The 23,817-nt window shown below is 35.5% G+C and overlaps 1 protein-coding gene across 2 annotated transcripts in view; it reads right to left on the bottom strand.

Moving 5' to 3' along the window:
• RAB11FIP2 (RAB11 family interacting protein 2) overlaps positions 1 to 23,817 on the bottom strand; it is a 42,269-nt gene that overhangs the window by 16,672 nt on the left and 1,780 nt on the right. Inside the window, exons 2-4 of one of the 2 annotated variants that reach the window (XM_033181561.1) lie at positions 18,711 to 19,153; positions 17,585 to 18,053; positions 12,642 to 12,701 (exon numbers count right to left, since the gene is read on the bottom strand). In XM_033181561.1, the coding sequence (XP_033037452.1) occupies positions 12,642 to 12,701; positions 17,585 to 18,053; positions 18,711 to 19,153 (972 nt within the window). The remainder of the gene's footprint in view (positions 1 to 12,641; positions 12,702 to 17,584; positions 18,054 to 18,710; positions 19,154 to 23,817) is intronic. The other variant, XM_033181564.1, reaches the window with a different exon arrangement.

Raw genomic sequence — 23,817 nt, 5'->3', positions numbered from 1 at the left:
CAAACTGAATTTCTCTGAACATGTTTCCAAAGGAACAGTAATCAATAAAATCTTACACCATAAAATCTCATACAATCAGAATCCCATCTGATCAATCTCACCCCTGACACCCCCTCTCTCCTAGAGACCTGCTGGTGTACTCCCACCCTCATCCCAGTTGTCTCCTAATCTACCTGTATTTACTCACCTCTCTCATCAGGACTCGCTGATAGTCCATTATCTCTTGGACAATCTACCATTTTTATTTTGCCAATCTCTAAACCCTACCAAGTAGCCCTTGCTGACTTTGTTACCTTGACTCATTCATATTCTTTAATCTGAAACAACTCACACCACCAATACTCACTGCTTCTTTGACGAAGGCCCCCAACAAATCATTTTCACTAAAATCACCTCACTCTTTAATCTCTCAACTCCATGTGATACCAAATGGCTGCTCCTTTTTGAGACTCACTCTTCTTGTTATCTGGTAGCCTAACTTTTCTCCTATATTTCCAATCACTCCTTTTCTTTGTTATCTTCCTCTTCACCTTTAGGTGGGGAACACTGGATATTTCCTAAGGTTGTTTTCAGGCATTTTCTACTCCACTTTGGTGATTTCATATTCTCTCACCACTAACTACCATCCCTATATGGATGGAGGACTAGTAAATCTTTTCAACCACCAATCTCTTTACCCTTTATAATATCATGTTTACAAATGTCTGATCAAAATCTTGGATTGAATATCCTACCTGTCCCTGAAAGGCCAATCATCATGTCTTTTAGACCAGTTCTGTCTGGTTTTCTTCCTTCTCATACCACCAATCTCCTGGGCACCCAAGGTGAAGCCTCAGAGACACCCTTCACTCCAGTCTTTGGCTTACATGCCTCACAAATAAACTGCCATGTTCTCACCATTCAGCCTCTGCCATAGAACTCTCATCGTTTACTCCCTGCTCATTTTTACTGCTACTTTTCTGACCGTAAGACCAAATTGCCTCCTGTTAAGACTACTGCAACAGCCTCTTCAGCCTCTGCCCATCCCTCCTTGTCCAATCCAGCCTATTTATACTGAATATGGCGTTCTCAAGCTCAAGTCTAACGTCATTATTCATCTGTCACAAAACTTTTGACCTCCAACCTCCTGAATAATGACAAAATTTCTTAGTCTGGCTTTCAAAGCCCATTGGATTTTATCCAATTTACCTTTCCAGACTTATTGCCCACCCCCTAATGCCGAGGAACAATCCACTTCACTGTGAAACAGAAATGCTACCATCTATTTCACAGAATTAAAAGAGGGTTAAAAGAAATCAGTATGAAAATGTTTTGTTTGACAAAGTGCTTTTCAAATACATGGTATAAAAGTTTGCTTCTGTGCATCTATCTTACCCCTGGATCCCCTCCCTTTCTACTGCAAGCCACTTAAAGGAAGGAACCATATTTCATTCCTCTTTTCATTCCTAGCATCTGACACAGTGCCAGCATGAAAGATTCCTAACAAAAGTATGCTGAATACATTAATAACCAGTAATTAACAAAAATGTGTAAAAACTGGGGTGAGTTGACTGAGTAAATCAATGGTAGGGCAATGTAAGTTCCACCAACAAGATCCCAAGTCCCCAAAGAGTGGAAGAAATAATGTTCCTGAATAAGAAAGATTATTTGTATCTATACCTGATGATACATTAGTGGAGTGTTTTTCAGTTCTTTTTGAGATAGAAAGAATTATTCTCATATTTAAGTCAAGAGGAATTAAAGCACATTTTCAAATTGGTGGACCTCCAATAGAATCAATTCAATCAGCCAGTTTATCCAGTATGCCAACTAGGTCTACCAGGATAGGTATCTGACACAATACAGATTAATAGATTTTTCTGGTAAATCCTGAAAACATTTATTCCACAGAGGTTACATATTGAAGGGTTTTTTTTTTTTTTTTAATGTTCTTTAACAATCCTCTTTCCAAAGCTCTAAAAAAATGAAGTGCTCAAAGAGATTCCACTAGAGAGATTTCACTGGAATCTTTAGCACATTCCAATTATGTTTATTATACATGCAAATAAGGCTTAAGAGGCAAGAAAAAACTAAATTTTTTTTCTTTCTTTTTAGAAAAAAGCAAAAAACTCAGTACCAAATCAAATTAATGATATTATAGATGAAAGGACTACATTCTGTCTCCTGGGACTGGGCATGTACACCAAAACCTGGATGACAAAACAGAACCTAATACATAAATGTCTATGGGGATTAACAGTAATTTACTTATTAATATTCTCATGGGGTATCTTTTATGAGCTCTCAGAGGCAAGACAGTTAAAAATTGTGGTCAGTGACACCAAAGATCATGGACAGCAAATTCAGACCTAGCTGCTTTTCCATAATGAATAATGATGAATATGTTGTTGGTGAAACTCCTAGAACTTGAGGATTTAAAGATGTCTATGAAATTAAGGCTTGGTTTGTCAAGGATATAATAGTCAATCAAGTCTAACTTACACATTTCTCCTGATAAAGAACAGAAATAGTGGTTTATGCCTGCAATTTCAGCACTCTGGGAGGAGGCAGGTGGATCACTTGAGGTCAAGAGTTCGAGACCAGCCTGGTCAACATGGTGAAACTCCGTCTCTACTAAAAAATACAAAACTTAGCTGGATGTGGTGGCATGTGCCTATAATCCCAGCTACTCGGGAGGTTTAGGCAGGAGGACTGCCTGAACCTGGGAGACGGAGGCTGCAGTGAGCTGAGATCACGCCACTGCACTCCAGCCTAGGCAACAGAGTGAGACTCTGCCTCAAAAAAAAAAAAAAAGAATAGAAATAATTATTTCAAAGACAGTCAAACAACCCACAAATTTCAACATAAGGCCTATGGATTCCAAAAGTTCTCCATTCCTTTAAAACTAAGCTTCTCACCCTTTTTTTTTTTTAAAATATCCCTAATACATAAGAATAAATCCAACAACAAGCATAAAATTTGACATCTCAAGTTAAAAACTCAGATGAAGTTTTGCATTTTACTAATATAATCATGTGTCTCTTGATATAAAATGAGTATTTTCTCCCTAGATCTTTAGGAAATGTATCACTTTGGGAAACTGTGTTGTGTTTGGCCTGTTACCCTGAGTAGAACCTTGCCCGCCACCTGCTACGTATCCATTAGTCATCATCGTGTGTGTGTGTGTGTGTGTGTGTGTGTGTGTGTGTGTAATCAAGTCCTGTTCATTTTAGCAGCAAAACAGTGAGCAGGAGTGCCGAGAGCAAGGCACCCGCAAGCCAAACCCAGCACTGGGTCTGTCTTGATAACATAGACTGGCAGAGTCTGTGCCAGTTAGGAAAAGCCTTGATCAAGCTTTTCCTGCAAGGAGAGAGTATAAGGATAATCTGGAGAGATGTGACTCTTCCATGAGGGTGCAAGCAAGGTATCCCTAGGTCCCTGTGAAGCAGGTGAAAAAAGCCAGAAGGCCCACAACACCCTGGCCAAAAGCACCCCAAGCTGGCTCTGTGTGGGCCTATGACAAAGCTATGTTCTGGAGAAGTCATGGTGTCCTCTGGTTACCATGAAGGTCTCAGGTGTTTAAGAACAGCCTGCAACGAAGGCCCTGGCCAGTAAGCACCCACGTTCCTAGCCCCAGCCATGACTGCAGAGCCTTCAAGAAGGGACATCAAGGCAGCCAGCCTTCCAGGGGCCGCACCGTTGGGTGACACAAGCCACAGGCTCCTACACTTGCTTCTTAGAAGCAACTGCTGGTGTGACTGGGGGATTTCCACCACTCTGCAACCCAAGTTGAGAAGCCGTAAAACATTCTTGGCAGTCTAGAGTTTGTTTCAGTGGGGCTATTAAATTATAAAATTTTTGCCAGAAAAGAATATATTGTTTTGTGTAAAACACAATTTCCAGGGCCATCCCCCAACAGCTGAATACAATGATCTTCTTATAAATTGTACATTATACTATACAACTTTCAGTCAGCTTTTTAAAATGTTTCTGCATGAAGAAAAAAAGAAACTATTCAAAGAACAATTAAAACAGGTACCCACTGATTTAAAGAGTGTACCTCTAATACACATTAATATCTGCAAATTTCTTATGCCACAATAATTTCACTGTTGTCCCATTTCTGTAAGTTATATCATTAAAATGTTTCACCACAAAAACTTTTTGTTCGGAATCTAAAATCACACTTGGAAATGTAGTTTTTCTGAGTTTGTGTGCACCTCTTCCGATTCTGGCATTATTACGTATGTAACAGCAATGGCACGGTTCTCTGAGTTTTCCTAAAACAGTATTTTCATCACATCAGTCATATATGGAAAACTCTTCATACATTCTATAGAATCAGATGTAAATTCTTCATTCTGGTATGCTAAATTCATACTAATAAGGTCATATTTCCACTACCACTTCCAACCTTTAATTGTTTTAGGCAGGCTGGGTCCCCGAGAACCACTTCACACATTCATTTTTACCTCTCTACCTTTTTTCATTTATCTTTTCCTCTCTGTCTTCACAGAGCCATCCTTCGAGACTCTTAGTTCTACCTTTTCTGTAATGCCTAGACTGCCTAATCTTACCCACCTAATCTATAATTTTTATCTCTATCAGCACTTACCAACTGTACCACCCAGGACAGTTATTTACAACTAGGACAATTAATTACACATTCTATATCTACCTGCTTATACTTTTAAAGACAGAGACTTTGCTTTGTGCATCCTTTGTATCAGAGTATCAACATAATCCTCACAGAGAAAGAACAGCAATAATACATATAATCAAGAAAGAGAAAAAATTTCCATCCCTTGTATCAAATTCAAAAATAAACATCTGAATCTTAGAATGTCACTCTAATATATACTGTCTAGTAGTGTAAAGATGGAAGGCACAAAGAGTTGACATTATAAGATCTTACCCACCTCTGTAAGTACAAGAGATATTATTCCATAAAATGATGTGATGACAGTCTAACAATATTTAACATTCAACTTTTGGTTATGTATTTTTTTCTCTTAAGTGAAAAAGATGTATTTTTTAAAACCAGGATGACAAAACATTAAAAATACAACGAATATTATTTCTGATATATTAAAGAACCTTGAATTCAGAGGCTACTAGAGTAGAATCTTGTACTTCTGATGAAAAACAGAGAAAAGAGGGCACCTGCATTGACATAGAAATAAAAGAGCCAACCTCCAAATCTTCGTTGGAAGAGACATTAGTGCCCGTGTGAATTTCCTAAGGCAACTGCCCTTTTCCCAAAGGGCACTGAAATATTCTGAGGAGTTTTCAATAAGCAGCCTTTATCTTTCCTACTATCACAGTCTGAACTGCCTTCTTTAACAATTTAATTTGAGCTCAGCCATCTGAGTTTAGGAAATTGTCACCATGCCTTAATGGAAAGCCACAGCTTAGGTATCTACCCTGCGATATCCTTATTAGGGCCATGAAAGAATTTCTGAACATAAGACTTTATTTATATCAATATTTACTATAATAGCGTTGCCTTATGAATTTCCTACTTAATACAGAGAAAACTTTTACTTAATTTCAATGTGGTTTTAGTTTTATCTCATCAAAGATTATTGCTGAACATATGTCTTGAAAGATACTAGAAAAACTATCAAGTTTATTGCTTCCTGCCAAATGTATGTCCTTTATCAGTTGGTGAAAACCAGAGGCTTCTAAATTCTACTTTTATTTAAGTTTTTTTTTTAAATGAGAAGATATTATTACTTGGAAAAAAATTCCACCTAATTTATTTAAAGCGATTGTTAAGTATTCTGTAGATGCTGTATATTAAGATCATAGCAAGGGCTATCGTTTCTGGATGCACCGTGTGTCAAACACTACCCACAGCACTTTTTGTACAAGTCATTATTTAATCTGTCCTACACCAAGGTTATTATCTCCATTTTACAGCTGGAAAAATGAGGTGTAGAAAGGTTAAGTAAGGCCACACGGCTAAGAGAGACTCAAACGCAGACCTGACTCCTAAATCTGAACTCTTAATACTTATCCTATACTGCCTTCAGAATATCCTATTATTAGTATCTCAGTGTTTTCATGTTGTACTGTAAAGCCTTTCACTGAAAGAAGTGAATCAAATGTACTTTCAGAGTCAAAGATTAAATTATGTTCAGTATGATTTTCATTTTTAATTATTTGGAGCATTTAACTTCTTTGAAGATAAAAAGTCTCTACAAAACAAATGCATTGTAAACCTCTAGTAAATAAAATATGTGATTAACTGGAACACCCCCATTCCCATACGGGGCTCCGCAACAAAGAGTTCATTATCCTTAATGCAGAGCTGTTGCAGCGCACTCACTAATTGGCTCCTTGGTAGCCTAAAGTAGCAAACATACTTCCCCAGGAACCTACCAGTCAGGGAATGACATAGAATATAGCTCCATGACTCCAACTAGAAAAAGAAATGGTAAAATTACTAAGCTGTTAATAAACAGCTAACGATATAATAGTATTTAGTCACTTTTTATAAATTATCCCTTCAAAACTTATCTAATAATTTTCAAAAAGAGCTTTACTGCCATTTACTAAAACAGAGTTGTCTATCTACTCATGCCCCAACTTACAAAATGATGTTCCATGGTCAAGATCAAGCCCAAAGTTCTCCCCTTTGAAGAAGCACTTCCCAATTTCCAGTAGACTGAACTGCTCTTTTGTCCACCTTTCCACAGTAAACTCCATGTACTTCTGTTTAATACAGTTTATTCTGCTTTGATTATAGGTTATTTCTTACACATCCCTCTCCATAGCTGGTGTGGCTAGGACTGTCATCCCCCATACCTCCCCAACCCTAGCAGAGCTTTACACACAACATTTGTTAAACATATTTTTCTTAATAGCAATTTGAATTAAGGTATACTCTAAGAAGGCCAAGCTGATTCACCTAATTGCTTTTAAAGTGGTATCAGTACTTTCATCCAAGCTTTCTAAGCTTAAATATATAAAATACATAAAAACATTTTATTTGGTGTATAATATATTAAATACATAATAATAACATTTTAATATTATAAGTATTTATTATATAGCAATATATTTAATACATCATATCAAAGAGGAAGAATTAATCCTTAAAATATAAGTTCAAAGAGACAAATGTCAAACGTCTGGACCCTAATAGTCTTAGAAACCAGTTACATGCATGTAAGAAAAATCACTTCATAATTAATTTGTATCACCGGCAGCTATTTAAAACACCTCCGCTACAAGGTAACAGCACCACCATAAATTAAATATACAGGAACGCTACCTGTATTTCAAAAGTTAAAGCATTATTGTCACGGGAAAAAAGTAATCATAGATGACGTCATCATAGTGGCCCAACTGGAAATGTTCTAAGCATAGAAGCCTGGAAAAGTAGTGTCCACAGAAGTGAAGGCTAATTATGTAAGAAACAGAAGTTATCATCTTAGCGAGAAACTAACAAAAAGCGTCCAATGGAGACAACCCTTTGGTCAAGCCAAAACCACCAGAGAGAAATATATTTAGTAATTTCAATGCTAAGGGGAAAGAAACACTTTAAATGCATATATCCACAACCAGTTACTGAAATTTCCACTCTTGTGTTCAAAGAAGCCAAAGTGTTTCAGTGTTGAAAAACAAACTTTCAAAACCTGCTACTGTTTTCATGCTAACTTGCTAGTCTCAAACAATTCAAAACACCTAATTCCTAGTCTCTAAAAAAAAAAAAAAAAAAAAAAAATCCAAAATAAACAATATAGCACCTTGTTAAAAAAAAAAAGAAAAAATGCAAACCTTTCTATCAAGACTACAATCCCAAGTTTGATTCAAAGACTATAGACCTGACATTGTTGTACTAAATTAAATGGATTTTTAAATGCTGCATTTCATTAAACTTAAGACACCAGCTGAAGACATATCATTGGAATAGTTTTTATTGTCTCTTCTCCCTTACTAGTCCCCGTATTGTCCCCTATCCAAAAGCAGAATGGGTAAGTCCCATAATGGGTAAATATTTCTCAAAGATGTTCCCTTCTTTTCCCTCCTGTCAAACGACCTCCATCAACTCTCACTAAAACAATTATAGTAACTTCTTAACTAGTTTCCCTGTCTCAAGTCCTTCTTCCCTTTTCCATCCTCTGTCCTCAACAGCTACTTCATGATAGAAGACAGTAATTCAATCATATTACAAATCAACATTTTCATGGTTCCCCAGTGTCTATACAATGTCCAACCCTTAATATGAAATTCAGCCCTAATATTTACACACCTTTTTCTACAAGCACACAGAGCAGGATTTATATCTCAACAATATGATTTCCTTATATACAGCAAATATTCCAAAAATAATAATGAAAATATCATTTGATTTGCAGAGCTGAAATTCAGAAAAAAATCATCCTGATGGGCTACAGTAGCACTATTGAGACAGCAGGTAAGTGAATGAATCAGGAGCCTCGCAAGGGCCTTCTTTATATTCTTAACCTTTAGAGTATAACATGTTCTTAACAAATGTTTGCTGAATGTGGGAATTTTCTGAGCCAAAACTCAAGATTCGTACTTCAGCAATTTCAGATTTACACAGGAAATAACTGGACCAAATATTTGAAGGTGGGAATATAAAATCTCAGACTTGAAGGTAGCATAGGGGCGTGACTGGAGGAACCTGGACATAACATGTAAAAACCAAACTGGTGCCAGGGCCGCGTCTCCTCGCTGGCCTAGATCCTGACTGCTTTAAAGGAGACAAGGAAAGCAAGGTTAATTTGCAATAGGCAATTTTAACCAGCAGGCCACAGGTGAAAAACTAAACTGAAAATAAATGTTTAAGACAAATTAGAATCATACAACTGATGTGTTTCCAATGCATTTTTCTCAAAATACACACGTTCATTAATGGCAATTAGCAAAGAGTATTAATCTACATGTAACAGCAATTAAAAATAATTCTCTCAAATGCTACCTTAAAAGTTAAACCAAAAACCTTACATACTGATTTACAAAAATCAGTGCACTGGGGTCACCGGAACACAATCTGAATACTTTCCTATCAGAAACCTCAAGAGGGCTTACATGCTGTATCTTATATTTGATCATATCATAACAACGTGTTCTCTTTAACTATTGGACTCGCTATGTGTTATCCTGTGTCCAGTGCCTAAGAGCTCGTTAATTACCTAAACTATATCTCCATAGGTCTTGTTAATTACCCGTCTCCTGTCTCAGAGGACCTTGTTAATAACTTGTACAGTCTCTCTAAAGAGGTCCTAACAACACATTAAAATTAAAGATGCTTTTCTTTTAGCACCTGTCAAGTGCTGTAAATTGAGAAATTTTCACATCAGTTTATTAGCCTACAGTAGTTTTTGTGAATTTTTTTGGCTTGTTTTCTTTTCTCTCAGAATCTTGCTATATCTCAATCTCTCTCAAGGGAAAAACAAAAACAAAAACAAAAACAGCAAAGTTTGTCTTTTTTGTTACAGAGCTTTTTTTGTTTTCAATTTTGAAGACTATAAATATCAATTTGCATTAGTGAGTTAGCACAAGGATGGCATGGCTGGTATCTGCAAATTAACCCATTGGGAGATGCACCAATTAATGAGGGCCATTATAATGAGTATTAGGATGACAAAGGGTAAAAAAAGTTTCAAGTAGTATCTGGGGAGTTAAACATAAAAGTTCTAGTTAGTGTTAAGGGAACTAATCACACTGCATATTTCGTGTTCAGTCATTGTTTCATTGGACACATTCTGTAAATCTCTGGGCACTAATGGATTAATGGGTCTAAAAATCATCTCAAAAGTTTTTGTCTTCTGTCTCACAAATGAAGGCACAAATTTTCAGGTGTGTAAAAGATTTATAGCCTACCATGAATAATAAGCAAATTATCTTTAATATTAGACAAATATGAACAAAAAACAAATATTGCTAGTAAAAAATCCTTTGCATATTAAGGTTTATGATGCCAACGACTGAAATTTAAACTCATTCAGGAAAAAAAAAGTCCATTGGGACATTATAAAAATGAAGGTTTAAAAACTATCAATAGGCTCTTTCTTTAGGATCATTTATTTACTATACTTTTAAAAAATCAAAATGTAAATTCTCCAGTAAACAGTCTTTGACTTTTAATGAACATGTTATACAATTTCATATAAATGGCCACATGCTTACAAGCTTATGGTGATTTGTGAAAATTACAAACACATTTAAATACACATTCTAGGTAACCAATTTTTTGTACCTCCTAAGGAAGGTATGACACAAACACAGACAGGAATTGACTCATTAAGGAAGGAAAGAAGGAAGAGGGGGGAGAATCAGGTAGACCTGACCTCAAAAGTGAAAGGCACACTGCCATTACAAGTCTGGATCTTAGATACTATTTCTGTACCATCCTAAAAAATAACTATTTGGCATGAGATCATCTGCTAAAAAGTAGGCAGGCTCTTCCACCAAACATTAAAAATGGAAATACGTGCTTTTGTAAAATCAATTAATACTAGAAATAATATTATAGAACATACCACTTAGTTATCCCAGAGTAGCTAAGAATTTGCTATATGGCATTCACAACTACTATAGTAGAGCAGAAAATAATGGAGTGAAAGCATGTTCTCTGTATGAGTCACAAATAGAAGGACGGTCCCCAAACAAAATTCTCTGGTAAAAATAACTTCCATTAAATTACTACTCTCAGAACAGCTGCCCCTCTAACATTAAACAACAGAAACTCATCACACAGAGTAGCAGGCTTATATTTTTTTTTTAAAAAATTTCAGAATAAGACATACATAAGCAATTTTCTCTCAAACAGAGAGAAAATCTTACTCTCAAGCAGAATTCCCTTCAGTAGATGGACTTCTGTGATCCTGAACTTTTTCAAGGAACTTACACCTTCTTCAAAGAATACACATCGTGGAATTTCTCCTCAATTTACCATGGGTAGTATACAAATAGAAGCATATTTTTAAGTGTCATTCATCACTATTGACTCTCAGGTTTTACCTCAATCCTGAGAAACAATTCATCCATAGATGCCATAAATATTTAATAGACTTTTCTGCCTGGTCTTCAATGTTCACTATAATTTAGGGTGTGGGTGTGTGTGTGTGTGTTTAACCTATTCAGCCATATCTTTTACTCCTTTCCACCACATCTCTGTTTTAGCCAAGCTAACTTCCTTACTGTACCCTCTACCTTAGGGACCTGCAAGCAAAGCTAATATGACTAAGTTGTCTAATTTATAAGTACGCATTTGCCAGCACAATTCCTGATCTCCATTCACAAAGAATACTTACTGAAAGCTTAGGAAATACAGTAGTCCCACCCCCTTATCTGTGGTTTTGCTTTCCATGGTTTCAGTTACCCACCACGGTCCAAAAATATTAAATGGAAAATTCCAGAAATAATTCCTAAGTTTTAAATTGCATGTCCTTCTGAGTAGCCTAATGAAGTGGTAGCCCATCCGATTCTGTCCTGCCTGGGATGTGAATCATCCCTTTGTTCAGTCCCTTTGTTTAGTGTATCCACACTGTCTACACTGCCTGCCCATTAGTTACTTAGTAGCCATCTCGTCTATCAGGTCGACTATTGCAGTATTACAGTGCTTGTGTTTGAGTAGCCCTTATTTTACTTAATAATGGCCCCCGTGTGCAAGAGGAGTGATGCTGGCATATTGTTGTAATTGTTCTATTTCATTATTATTGTTACTCTCTTACTGTGCCTAATTTATGAATTAAACTTTATCATAGGTATACAGGTATAGAAAAGAAAGCATAGGATATATAGGGTTCGGAACTGTGCCTGGTTTCAGGAATCCACTGGAGGTCTTGGAATGTATCCCCATAGATTGGGGCACCACTGTAGGTGATATAATATAGATCAGCAATTTTTAAACCTGATAGTCAATGGGCAGTTATTAAAATGCTGATTTTCATTTCAGGGCCCACTCACTCAAGATTCTAATTCAGTCAGAGGGGAGGCCCAACAAATGGCAGCTTAAAAAAAAAAATCTCCAGGAGCCCTTGATGATCAGCACTGAGGTCATGCACAAATCTAGGTGCTGTGGTGCACCCAAGAAAGAAGATTCTGCACAACTGTTAAGACGCTTACACAGCTTAATATAAGACCTAGGCACAATAAACATTGTATAGTAATTACTTCTTCTGTATCAGCAGAAATCCAAAGGGAAACACGAGGTTGTTACTCAAAAAAGAACACTCAGAGATAAGCTGAGAGTGCACCCCACAATTGAGCCCGGGAATGAAGACGGCATGGCTTACAAGGACCTCAGTGTAGAGACGTGCAGTAAGGAAATTAACTTACCTAGAACAGGTTGGTGAGGAATACTAAAAGAAAACTTGAAAGGTTAAGAAAAGCCTAAAATACAGTAAGCCTTAGAAAGTTAGAAAGAGGAGTTTGGATTTGGTGTTGCAAATCAGTGGTTCTTAAACTTTTTTGACTAGGGTTTTCTTAAACACAACAAAAGGTACCACAGCTCATGTGCCCTCCTCAGTAGGATAAATAATGCTAAGTGCTGTACTAAATACATACATAAATCTCAGTAACTTATATCCTGTGAATTTATCATTTGGACAAGGGCCACTTGGCTATTCCTGGTCAGGTGGGCCTTCCACTTGCATGCAGAGACCCAGGCTGCTCCGACTTACAGCTCTGCCCATCTCAAAGATCCTCTCCATTCAGCTACTGCAGGGGTCAGCAAAGTATTTCTGTAAAGCCCAAACAATAAATATTTTTTGCTTTGTGGGCCATATGGTCTCTGTCACAACTACTCAATGCTACCACTGTACACAATAATGACCATAAAGTGGCTGTGCTCAAACAAAACTTTACAAAAACTGGTAGTAAGCCAGATTTGGCCTCCAAGCTTAGTTTGCGAATCCCTGGTCCAGGATATGGAGGAAGAGGCAAAATGGAGGATAGTGTTAAGAGGACATTCCATGGGCCAGACCTGAAAGTGGTATACATCTCTTCCATGAACTCTTAAATAAGCCAGAATTTGCTATGTCCTAGCTAAAAAAAAGAAAAGAAAAGAAATGAACAAATTTGGCTTGGTGAAGACACACACCCATCATTTCTACTTTTAAGTGAAAAAATAGCCTGGTGATAACATTATTTATAATTTAGTATTTGTTATATTATTTATAATATATTAGAAGATAATTTGTTGTGAACAAATTTAAAATAGTATAACAAACAATCAGGCATATTTATTTTTGGCAAATGATATAATGCTGATAAAAAAAGGATTACTTTGCAAATTGTGGGATAAACCATATGATAAATTAGTTGACAATTTATTTGATAAATCATGAAAAAAAATAGTTGTTACTGATGATGCTAAACAACCTGTGACTTACAATTCAAAAGCAAGACGAGTAGCAATTTTAACATACAAACAACTTAGTACCAATAATAAACTGAGAAAACATTCTCCTGAAGATTACAAGAATTCCAACTCTACTTACTGTATATGTGTCGTAGGAGTTTTGCAGCATGCCAGTGTTGGACAGCATCCCGACTTCTTAGTAGCAAGCTGATTTGGCATCAATGGTACACACAATATTGTAAGCTCACTAAACCCAATTCAGCTTCCTTCTAGGTATACAGCTAAGTCACAGTTCGTCACAGGTCGCAGTGAGGTTGGGGCATGGGTGAGCTCTGGCCAATGGGACGTATGTGGAAGTAACGCATACTGCACTAGGCCTAGCACACAGAAATGACTCTCCTTTGATCCTCTCTCTCCTCCCCTGCTGCAAGGATCTTGGAGGCCATGTGTTAAATGGTGGCATCACAAGAAGAAAGAAGCCTGCTTCCTGAGAGATTGTGCAGAGCCAGATGAATGCACAGAGCAAAGCACTCACTTTTCCTATCACCATCCCAGTGAACTGCTTTGTGACAAGAGTGAGCAATAAACTTCTGCTGTGATAAGCCACTGATACCTGTGGTTATTACAGCTGACAACCTACCCTAACACACAGTTCTTAATAGACTCCAGACATGTGCTATTTAGACTGAATATTAAATTTTAGTAATCCTTTAAAACTTTACATTTTTAACAATGTTTAGTTGTACATAAAAACGCATACATCTGGCTTTATGGATCTGTTTTCAGTCTATTAGAAAGATCTTCACAGCCCAGGCCAGCAGGGCTGAAAGCAGGAGGCTAACGGAATGAGAGTGGCATTTCAGGAAACTGTTCTGCTATACTGTGTGCATTAGGAAACTGGTCTGCTATACTGTTTGCGTTTATTCAAAATATCTAATGCTACCTACCAAGCATCATACTGGAGACTAAGGGCAAAAAGAGGAATGAAATGCAGACCCTGCTCTCAACCTCTTCACGGTAATGGGTAAGAAAAGTGAGACTAAGCTATTAGTGAACAATGCCATTCCCACAGAAGACAAGACTTACGTAAGAAAATGCTGCAGCAGAGGGAACAACTACTCCTCCCTACAAGAACAGGAAACGCTTCAAAGAAATAGGGGCATGTAAGAGACTGCAAATTAGTAACTTTGGGGAAAAGTGTTTCAAAGAGCCCTGCTCTTTGCTGAAGTAATCCAAGATAATGCCTAATTTCCTCTATCAGTTTTACGTAAAACTATGGGACCTATTCCAAGGACAGAATCAAAATGTGGTATTTTTTGTGGTTTCCAAAGTGCTTTCTTCAGGTGGATTTTACTTAACACTAAGGAATAAAAAGTCTAACTTCTAAAAAAAGTGTGCCTTAGTACATTTTAAAATTTGGGGCATAAAGAAAATTTTCCAGTTTTAATCATATACATTATTCAACCAGAGGGTAACAATATGGTTCCTAGGTACCTGCAAGTGAGCCAGTTCACTCACCAAGAAGAAAATGCAGTTCCATAGCTACATATTTTACCCTTAACCTTGTTCAGCATTCTCACAAACACTGGCCACAAGGGTCCAGGAAACTGTAAATAAGTCTATTGAGCACTCCTGAAAAAAATTCACAGCACGTGTCTTACTGATGTGAGTCCCTAGCTCCAAAAGTGCATTTGGTTAGGATGTTAATGTGTGAAATTTAAAATGTCCCAGATAGCTGAGGGTTGATACTGGGAGGAAAAATAGAAATATACTGTTACATAAAGACAATGCTACCTGGGCAATATCCTCCCAAATTCCACTCAAGATAAAGCTGCTTGCCAAAAGTGTGAACTGCACATTCTTCTTGGGTCTATTTATATTCAATTCTTCTTTTTTATAAGATTAACTAGAACCACCCCTTTACTGCAAATGTTTTACATTTACCACACGGATGGTTTGTGATGCAAAAAGAATAACTTCCTAGGAATCTACAAATGTTCTGTCCTCATATCTGGTATCTCATAAATATGAAGAAGAGAAAGTCATAAAGCGAAACTATTTTTTTTACATATTTGCAATCATTTTATACATCATAAAACAGCTCTAATTTTGACAGAAACAGCCAATAATAAAGTAACTGAAGACAAAGCCTAGATGTGTCAAAATGCCACACGCACTTCTAAAACCCGTAAGAGCCCACACAAACAGCTCAAATACAGGGCAATTAAAGATTTAAGAATACTCAATAAGCTTTTTTTTTTCATATGCGCCCATAATGTAAAAACATTATTTTCCTACCATTTCCCATTTTCTTGCTTTTCTTTGACTCTAAAATTAGTTAAATTGCCCAATATCCAAGTTATCTTGGACAGTTGTTTCCAACAACCTTCTGTAAAAAAAGTTGAGTAAAGGCGGAAAGAAGCAAATATATTTCTATTTACCCATATAAGATTTAATGTAATATGTGAAGTACAGTATGTAAAATACCAAAATATTTTTGAATGGCATATCAAAACTATCAACTCAATAAAATACTGGTATCATATGATAAAAATGTTATTTTTCTGGAGTATGGTCTATAAACAGAACTGAATACTCTTTTAAACCACAGCAAATATCCATTTATAGGCAAAAGAAAACAAAAAAGTACAGTTCACTTTGAAAACTTTAAATGCAAGTTGTTAAAATATCATGGAAGATACATAAGAGAGGTGAGAGGGCACAGCCTAAAAGTGTGATTGATTGTTAATACTCTATTTGCTGTTTCTAGTGGGACAAAACCAAGCACTGATTTTAGTAAAATATAACATGACAACACATCAAACATAATTGTAGTCACCATTTATGGATTCCCTATTTGGGGCCTGGCTTTGTATTATGTACTTTACATATAATATCATTTATCCTCACTGAATCCTATCAAGTGGGATTATTTCCTTGTTTCAAAGATGGAGACACTGAGTTTTGTGGAGGTCATAGCACTTCTAAGCCAGTATTCCCATTCAGATCTGTACACTCTATATTATTGTCTTGAAGAAAATCTTCTATTACGTGGTAAATACGTAATAGAAGATAATTCCAAGATAATTACGTCATCTCTCAGTATCTGAGAGAGATTGGTTCCAGCACTTGGAGGATACCAAAATCCAGGGACATTCAAGTCCCCTATACAAAATGGTACATACAGTATTTGCACATATACACCAACTCCCATATTTTTAAAATTATCTCTAGATTACTTATAATACCTAATACAATGTAGATCTATGTAAATAGTTGTTACACTGTACCGTTTTTAAAATCTGCATTATTTTTTAATTACTATATTATTTCTTATTTATTTTTTAAAATATTTTCAATCCATGGTTGATTGAATCCAAAAATGCAGAACCTGCAAATATGCGGGGCCAACTACACTCAAGATGTGAATAAATTTACCTTTTCTTTGCTTGAGGTTTCCTTAATCAGCTATTTTATCATTTACTTCTGTAAAATCCATAACCATATTTAAATTTATTCCTTAGCATACCTACATTTATATCTATATATGTAGATATAAATTTATACATAGATTTAAATTTAGATAGACAGATATAAATTTAGATATACTAAGGAATAAGAAAAGCACCATTACACATATAACTGAAAACTCAAAACTGGAAAATCCAATCTTTCTCATGAGTGATTATTTCTGACTACAAATCATCATATAGATCCCTTGGGTGTACCTACAAAACCCATGAGGGTCACTGAATTCCAATAACAAGCATTCTCAAAAACCACTTCTAAATAGCCATTTAATAAAGATAATTAACATCTATTAGGAAAGCCATTAATACTGAAGCTGGTATTTCTTAAAGAACAGCACATGGGCTGCTGTTGGTCCTTTCCAGATAGCCCATGAACGAATCCCTAGAAACATATCACTGAAATTTCTGGCTTGAACTAATACCCACTGGCAATTTACTCTCGCCATGTCTCATCACAAGCCACGTTGTTTTCTCTCTAAGTTTTGGTGAGTTTCTGGCTCACATAAGTGGAAGTAGACCAGGATAGAGAATAAGAGTCTTTTATCTTCTTCAGATAAAAAAGTTCAGTTCCAAAAATATATGCCACATTGCCTGGCTCTATAATTATAGAAATAAAAATGCTTTTCAAATAAAATAAAATGACTGGAAAATATTCTAGTATTTAAAAGAAATATTTGATATTTCAAGTACAAGATTTTCCCAAATAGTAGAACTTCCCCCATATTAAGCTTACCTTGAAGATGGCATTATATTTGAAGCCCTGAATTTTGCTGTAAATGGATTGGTTGACTCATAATCAAAATAGTCCTGGCGATTTTCACTAAACGCATTAGGTGATTTCAAGTCACAAGGGCTATCAGATCCCCCATTGTTAAGTTTATCAGATCTTCTGCTATCTTTTTTTCCAGTCACTCTTTCGAACAGGCTAACTTTCTCCCTTTTCTCTCTTTTCTTTTCTTTTCTTATTTCAATTGGTTTTGAAAATAAATTCATGCTGCTGTCCCATGTTTCACTGCTTTCTTCAAATGGATTTTTCTTCCTTGGCAGTGTTGCAAATTTTTGGGGTAATGAAGCAGTCACATTTGTAAATGGGTCATTTTGTCTCCCGAAACACAATTCACCTTCATCCACAATGCTGTCAGGTTGGTTCATTTTAGACGTATCAAAGCTTAATGTTCTTCTGTGTGGAGATTTGAGACTTCCTACAGACAATTTTGTAGTTAATACATCATCAGTGACACATGACATCACACTATTTGACACATTCTGTGTGCATTCTGCTGCTTTTAGAATGAGAGCAATTAGCTACTTAAACGTATTAACCTTCAAAAAATCAAGGAAAACAATCTTAAAATGCTAAGGTGTAGCAGTCTGAAGCATCGAGGCTAATAACAATTAGCATATTGCTAGACCATTAGTAATGTATTCAGTTCACAATCATATAAACTATGATGTCAAAACTAGAGGTTCTGGTTGGCATGATAATGCTAAAAATTCTCAGACTTTTTCATTAGCATTAAATTTACTTTCTTACTTCTGAACATAAAAGTTTTCTTCTAGGGACTTTATGATGAAATGAACATTCATTTACGCTCAGGGTTTTGAGATAGTAGAAACAGCAGTAAAACAGGCAACCAGGCCATAAAAGGAAACTGGCACTCATTTATAAATGCAGACAAGCTCTGCCTTCAAGGAACTTATCAATTTGAGGAACAGTAGGTACTCAATATTTGATGAACGGCAAAATTTGGAAAATACTACAAAGCAACTGTTACTTTTATTTACTGAATTTAGGAATTAAACTTTAAAAACTAAAAGGGTAGTTCAGACCAATGAGGACACAAGAATGTGGCACTTACCACTTTCTGGAACTGTTCCAAAGGAATCTAACTGGTGTCCAAGAAGATGTGTTGGACCTATGGTGCCAGTCTTCAGTTTCTCAGAAGACATATGGGACCCAGATAAATCGGACATTGAATGCGCTGACGAGAGTCGCTGAGGACCCAAAAGAAAAGGCTTTTTTGGTTTGGATTTCATCTGTATTTCACCACTTGAAAATTCACTATTGGCATCAGGCATGTGAGTACTCGGAATGATTGCAGAAGACGTATCAGAAAATGTTCCATCATTTTTTCTACCCTTCATCTTATCTTTTAACTTTGCAAAAGGAGATCTGGTTTTGTCCTTCATTGATAAGTCAAACATACTTGCGGTCATATTGTTCCTCATAAACTGAATATTGACCTTTATCTCACCTCTGTTTTTGATTCGTTTTCCTTGTTTGGATTCTAATCTAAACCACCTTAAAGAGAAGAAAATAAAAATGGGCTGTAACACATAATGAAGAGAGGATACTGAGTTCTGTTACATACAAATAGCCTTTTAGGTAAAGTAACTATACATCAAGGCAGCCTAAGCCCTGAACAAGAATCTGTCAGCCACAGTATTTCGGGCTTTACTCATTGTTTAGTTTAAAAAACTGATCATTGCCTCTGCGATGTAACATATACTGAAGAAATGAATAGGTCTTTAGCAAGTTTGAAAATGTTTTTAGATAATCTTTTCTTTTCTGGTTTGAAAATCACTCATCATCAAAAATTCTTATCAATGCTAAAAGTTTTCCATATGAGACTAAGTGTTGCTCATGGCCTAAGGACATTTTTTTTTTTAACATTAAAAGACACTGAGGCAGAGACTTTGAAAGAATTCACCAATACAAATTATTTTTGAGCATTATAAAATGAATACTGATGACATTTTAATACAATAATAAATACTTGGCCCTATCCCAAAATATTACTTATGTAAACGTAGCAAAAGAATTTTGTTAACATTGGAGATCACTACATACAGCTTGCTAATCATTAAAACAGCATATGATGTCACTTAGATTGATATACAATGGATCAAAGCCTATTCCTGAATAAAATATGCAAAACAAGTAAAATGCAAGAAGTGACAAAAAATAAATCTTGTGAAAGTTTCAAAAGGAAAAAAACCTAAAATGCTTTCTTTTGAATCTATTTGCTTCATTTTACTATTGCTACTGTGACAATACCAAATAAAAAATATTTTGTAAATGAAGCCAAATCTTATATTTTAGTCACTTCAATGTATGGCACTATCTATATTTAAACGATGTACAAGAAGCAATATTTTGGTTTTATAGTATTTTTATCCATGAGAAATTCTCCAGTTGTCCATGTCACAAGTGGTCATTCTATGGGAAAACAGCCAATAAAACTACAAAACCAAGCCTGAAAGAGTTTCTACAATGTTTTCATGTAACTTAGCAATGAGGCATAATATCCATTCCTGTACACAGGTTATTATTTAAATATAGCTCTAATCGAGTGTAACAAATTTTCTTAGCTACAAAGGAACTCTGATCTAATTTTACATTAGTTCTTTCTCTCATTGTTACCAACTGGATATGCCAGGAGAAGATTACATTTACTGTATATCAAGTTGAAACACTGGTTCACAGATCTTCCAGGAAGAACAGAGAACTAGCACATGATATAAATACCAGCTACATCTTAGCAAGTAACACCGAAGAAAAATATTTTCTTGATTAACTAAATTGGAGCAATTCAATCAATTCAGATATAGTTGCATCAACACTAGCCATTTCTTAGAATATCACTATTTTTAAATGGCATTAGCTTGAGACTTTAAACTGAGAAAATTCCTTATGTAAGGCAAATGGTAAAATCTGAAGAAACAGGGGCTAGAAATAAGAAATGACAGCAATAAACTCTGTGAAACAGGCAACTTTAAATAACATACAATTGAGCACTCAAAAAGCCTGGAAATGAAGTAGATTATACACCCAGTTTACTCCAAGTTTTGGCAAACACAGCCATTTTCAATAGGGAGAGAAACACATCTGATGAACAGTATCTCAGAAATACTCTGTAGTACCTCAGGTTTTATAGAATGTAGGTGAATATACTTTGCAAAAAATGTACCAAAAATATGCAAACAAAAATGAGCATGTATGTAACAAAGCAAATATGAGTTAAAAAAAAATCATTACCCCCAAAATGGAAGGCGGTGAGGTAGTGGAAAATTATAGAATTTTAGAAATAAGACCAATAAATCATCTACTTTAACATCTTTATTTCATAGATGAGGAAATTGAGGCACACGGAATGATATGTAACTTCCCAATATCAGATTAAAGTCAGTAAGGAAAAAAATCTAAAGTTGATGAATAACATCTGCAGGAAAATAGAAGCTCTTTCTTATTTGATGAACCGCATACTTAATAAGGTTAACCACATGGCTGGCACATTCTGCAGGACACTGTATTTAATCAGGAGACATGAGAGCTGAGGAGAAAGACAATGCAAATTTTGTATTGCTAGAGTACAAGCTCCTGGAAGGCAGTCTGCCTTGCATTAAATGTTTATTCAACTTTTATTTCTAGAACTATACTCTTACATGCAAGCTACAACTGTGTGTGTGTGTGTGTTTGTGTGTGCGCGTGTGTGTATGTGTGTGTGTTTTATATTGTCTTGTTTTTTAGTAGGGAACTGTAAAGACCTGTGTAAACCTGAATAAAGCAAATCAGTATTAGATTACAAAGTGTAAATACACTATAATGTCCACTCCCCACCCCCCGAAAAAAACTACAAAGAACTTTTACAAACATACTCATTGAAAATGTAGCAATGACAAATAACTTTAGTTGCTTTGTTTTGAAAATGATGTAATAGGGAAGTCTTAATGAGATCTTCACGAATCATTTCGGAGACGGCACTTGTTTTTCCAGTCTTCAGAAAGATAAAATGAAGACACAGCATTTGGAGCTTACTGGACTAGCTGACTTTTTTTCACCTCTGGAGTACTGGATTTAAACTGTACATGGCCTCTGTTCAATTTTTAGTGGGCAGAGGTCCATGTTCAAAAACCAGCACACATGTAGGAACTATTCCCAAGCAATTGGTGCTGTGTGGTCAGAAATGGGACAAAATTGGCAGTAAAGGTGCCAGAGGCCAGGACACAGGTGCACCGCTGAGACACACACACATCCTAAAATCTGCGTATGTTTGAGTCATAGCTAACTCTAGAGACTCTAGTTATTACTCTTCATGAGCGTTAAAAAAAAAAAAGTCAACATCACCTACTTCTTTTGTAAAAAAAATCAATGGATATTATGTAACAGCATCAACAATTTTAACATTCTATTACTAAACATCGTATTATTTCTTTAAATTTCACGCCAGAACCAACCCAGACATCCTCTGAAGGAGGAGATACAGAAGTTCTCTTCCCAGGCCCACTCAAAGGGTTCTGGCTCAGGCCTTTTCCCCCATTCCTTAAGAGAGAGAGAAAAAAAAAATTTATTTTCAAGGTAAGAAAATAAGTAAAGTAATAATTTTAGTTGTCATATTTCTTTACCTATCATGACACAACTGGAAGACAAACTGTAAATATACGTCTTCAGTATCAAAATGTAAAAAGTGTCACACCCAGCAGTTTCATAGGACTTCTAAGTCAGCTGGTAGTCCTCATCACTAAAAACAGTTTTCTAAAAAGCACTTGGGAATATGCTGACAAGGTTTAGCAATGTGCAGAATATTAAATATCTTTCTTGCAATATACCAGTGGCTCAAGTCTGTCTCTTACTGGGCCACAGGTACAGCTGTGCTAGAAAAGGAAGCTATTAAATATATTAAAGAACCAGAAATATTACCAATAAAGATACCTCATCAAATACATGGTCCCCATCTATCCACAAATAAAATGCTAAGGGTTTAATAACATATGAAAATCACTTTGAATGCAAAAACATCACAAATCCTGTTGATAGCATTTAAAAGCATTTTTCCCCTAAGTTCTAATCAATTTTATACAATAGCCGGTACAGAATTTCTGTAAGGAGAGACCACAATATTAGAGTATTGCTCACAGCAAATGTATTGTAACTGTGATGTTGCCCAGGACTAGGGGTAAAACAAGAAGAAACTGTAAAAGGTTATTTCATCCTCAGACTCCTTGGGTTCACATTTGGGCCTACTTTCTAGGAAAATTTCTGTTTCAGAGAAGGCCTGAAATACATGATCCATGAATATTAAAGTACCATAAATGAAGTGAGGAATTTGAACGTGCAATATACTTAATAGTTTACATTCAAAACATGTTAAATATTTACTGTCACCCAAAATTGGCAATTTGAAACAGATTATTTGGTAATTATCCATTTTTCACTTTCAATTTGATAAAGAATCCCTCGGAGGAAACTGAATGCCACTCTTTAGGTATCAAATAATTTTACTATTCAAATCATTGATATATATTAAACTTTACACTTAAAAAAAAAAACTTTTTCTCTCCTTCTAAAATATTTTCATCTCAATTAAATAGTACCATTTTTCCTCCTGCATTCCTAGTATTTCTGATCTCTCTACACTTTTACTCTACATATATTAAATTTTAGGTAAAGAGCTGATTTGAAATGAAACAAACCCCAATCAAGAGAAGGCTGAGAGCAGAAATGTATACAAGAGACAGTTGTTTTAAAATGTAAAGAATTAACATAAACTTCAAGAAAAATATCATTATAAGAAAGTTTTTAAACAGTAAATAAATTCAGTTATAACTGAACGAAACACCCACACTATTTTGGAAATGGAAAGTACTCTTAGAAGTTCAACCAGTATTTTTCTCCCACTAATTTCATTAATATAATGTCCTTTTAACTTTATGGGAGGGGTGAATATACCTATCTCTAAAAGCATTTTTTTTTTTCAATTTAAGACACAATATCCTAGTGTTAATTTATATTATGATTTTTTAAATTAAAATATATCTAACTCAAGCTCAACAGTCATACTGAAAAGGCCACTGAAGATGTCATCAAATCATTTCATCACAAAAATTTATCATTCTCTCCAATTCTACGGCATTTAGTATGGTCTAAACACAATAGCTTTGGAAAACCAATTCTGAATTAATACA

This window comes from Trachypithecus francoisi, unplaced genomic scaffold, assembly GCF_009764315.1.
Source record: "Trachypithecus francoisi isolate TF-2019V2 unplaced genomic scaffold, Tfra_2.0 Contig01579, whole genome shotgun sequence".
Classification (NCBI taxonomy): Eukaryota; Metazoa; Chordata; class Mammalia; order Primates; family Cercopithecidae; genus Trachypithecus; species Trachypithecus francoisi.
This window is presented reverse-complemented; position numbering and strand designations above follow the sequence as displayed.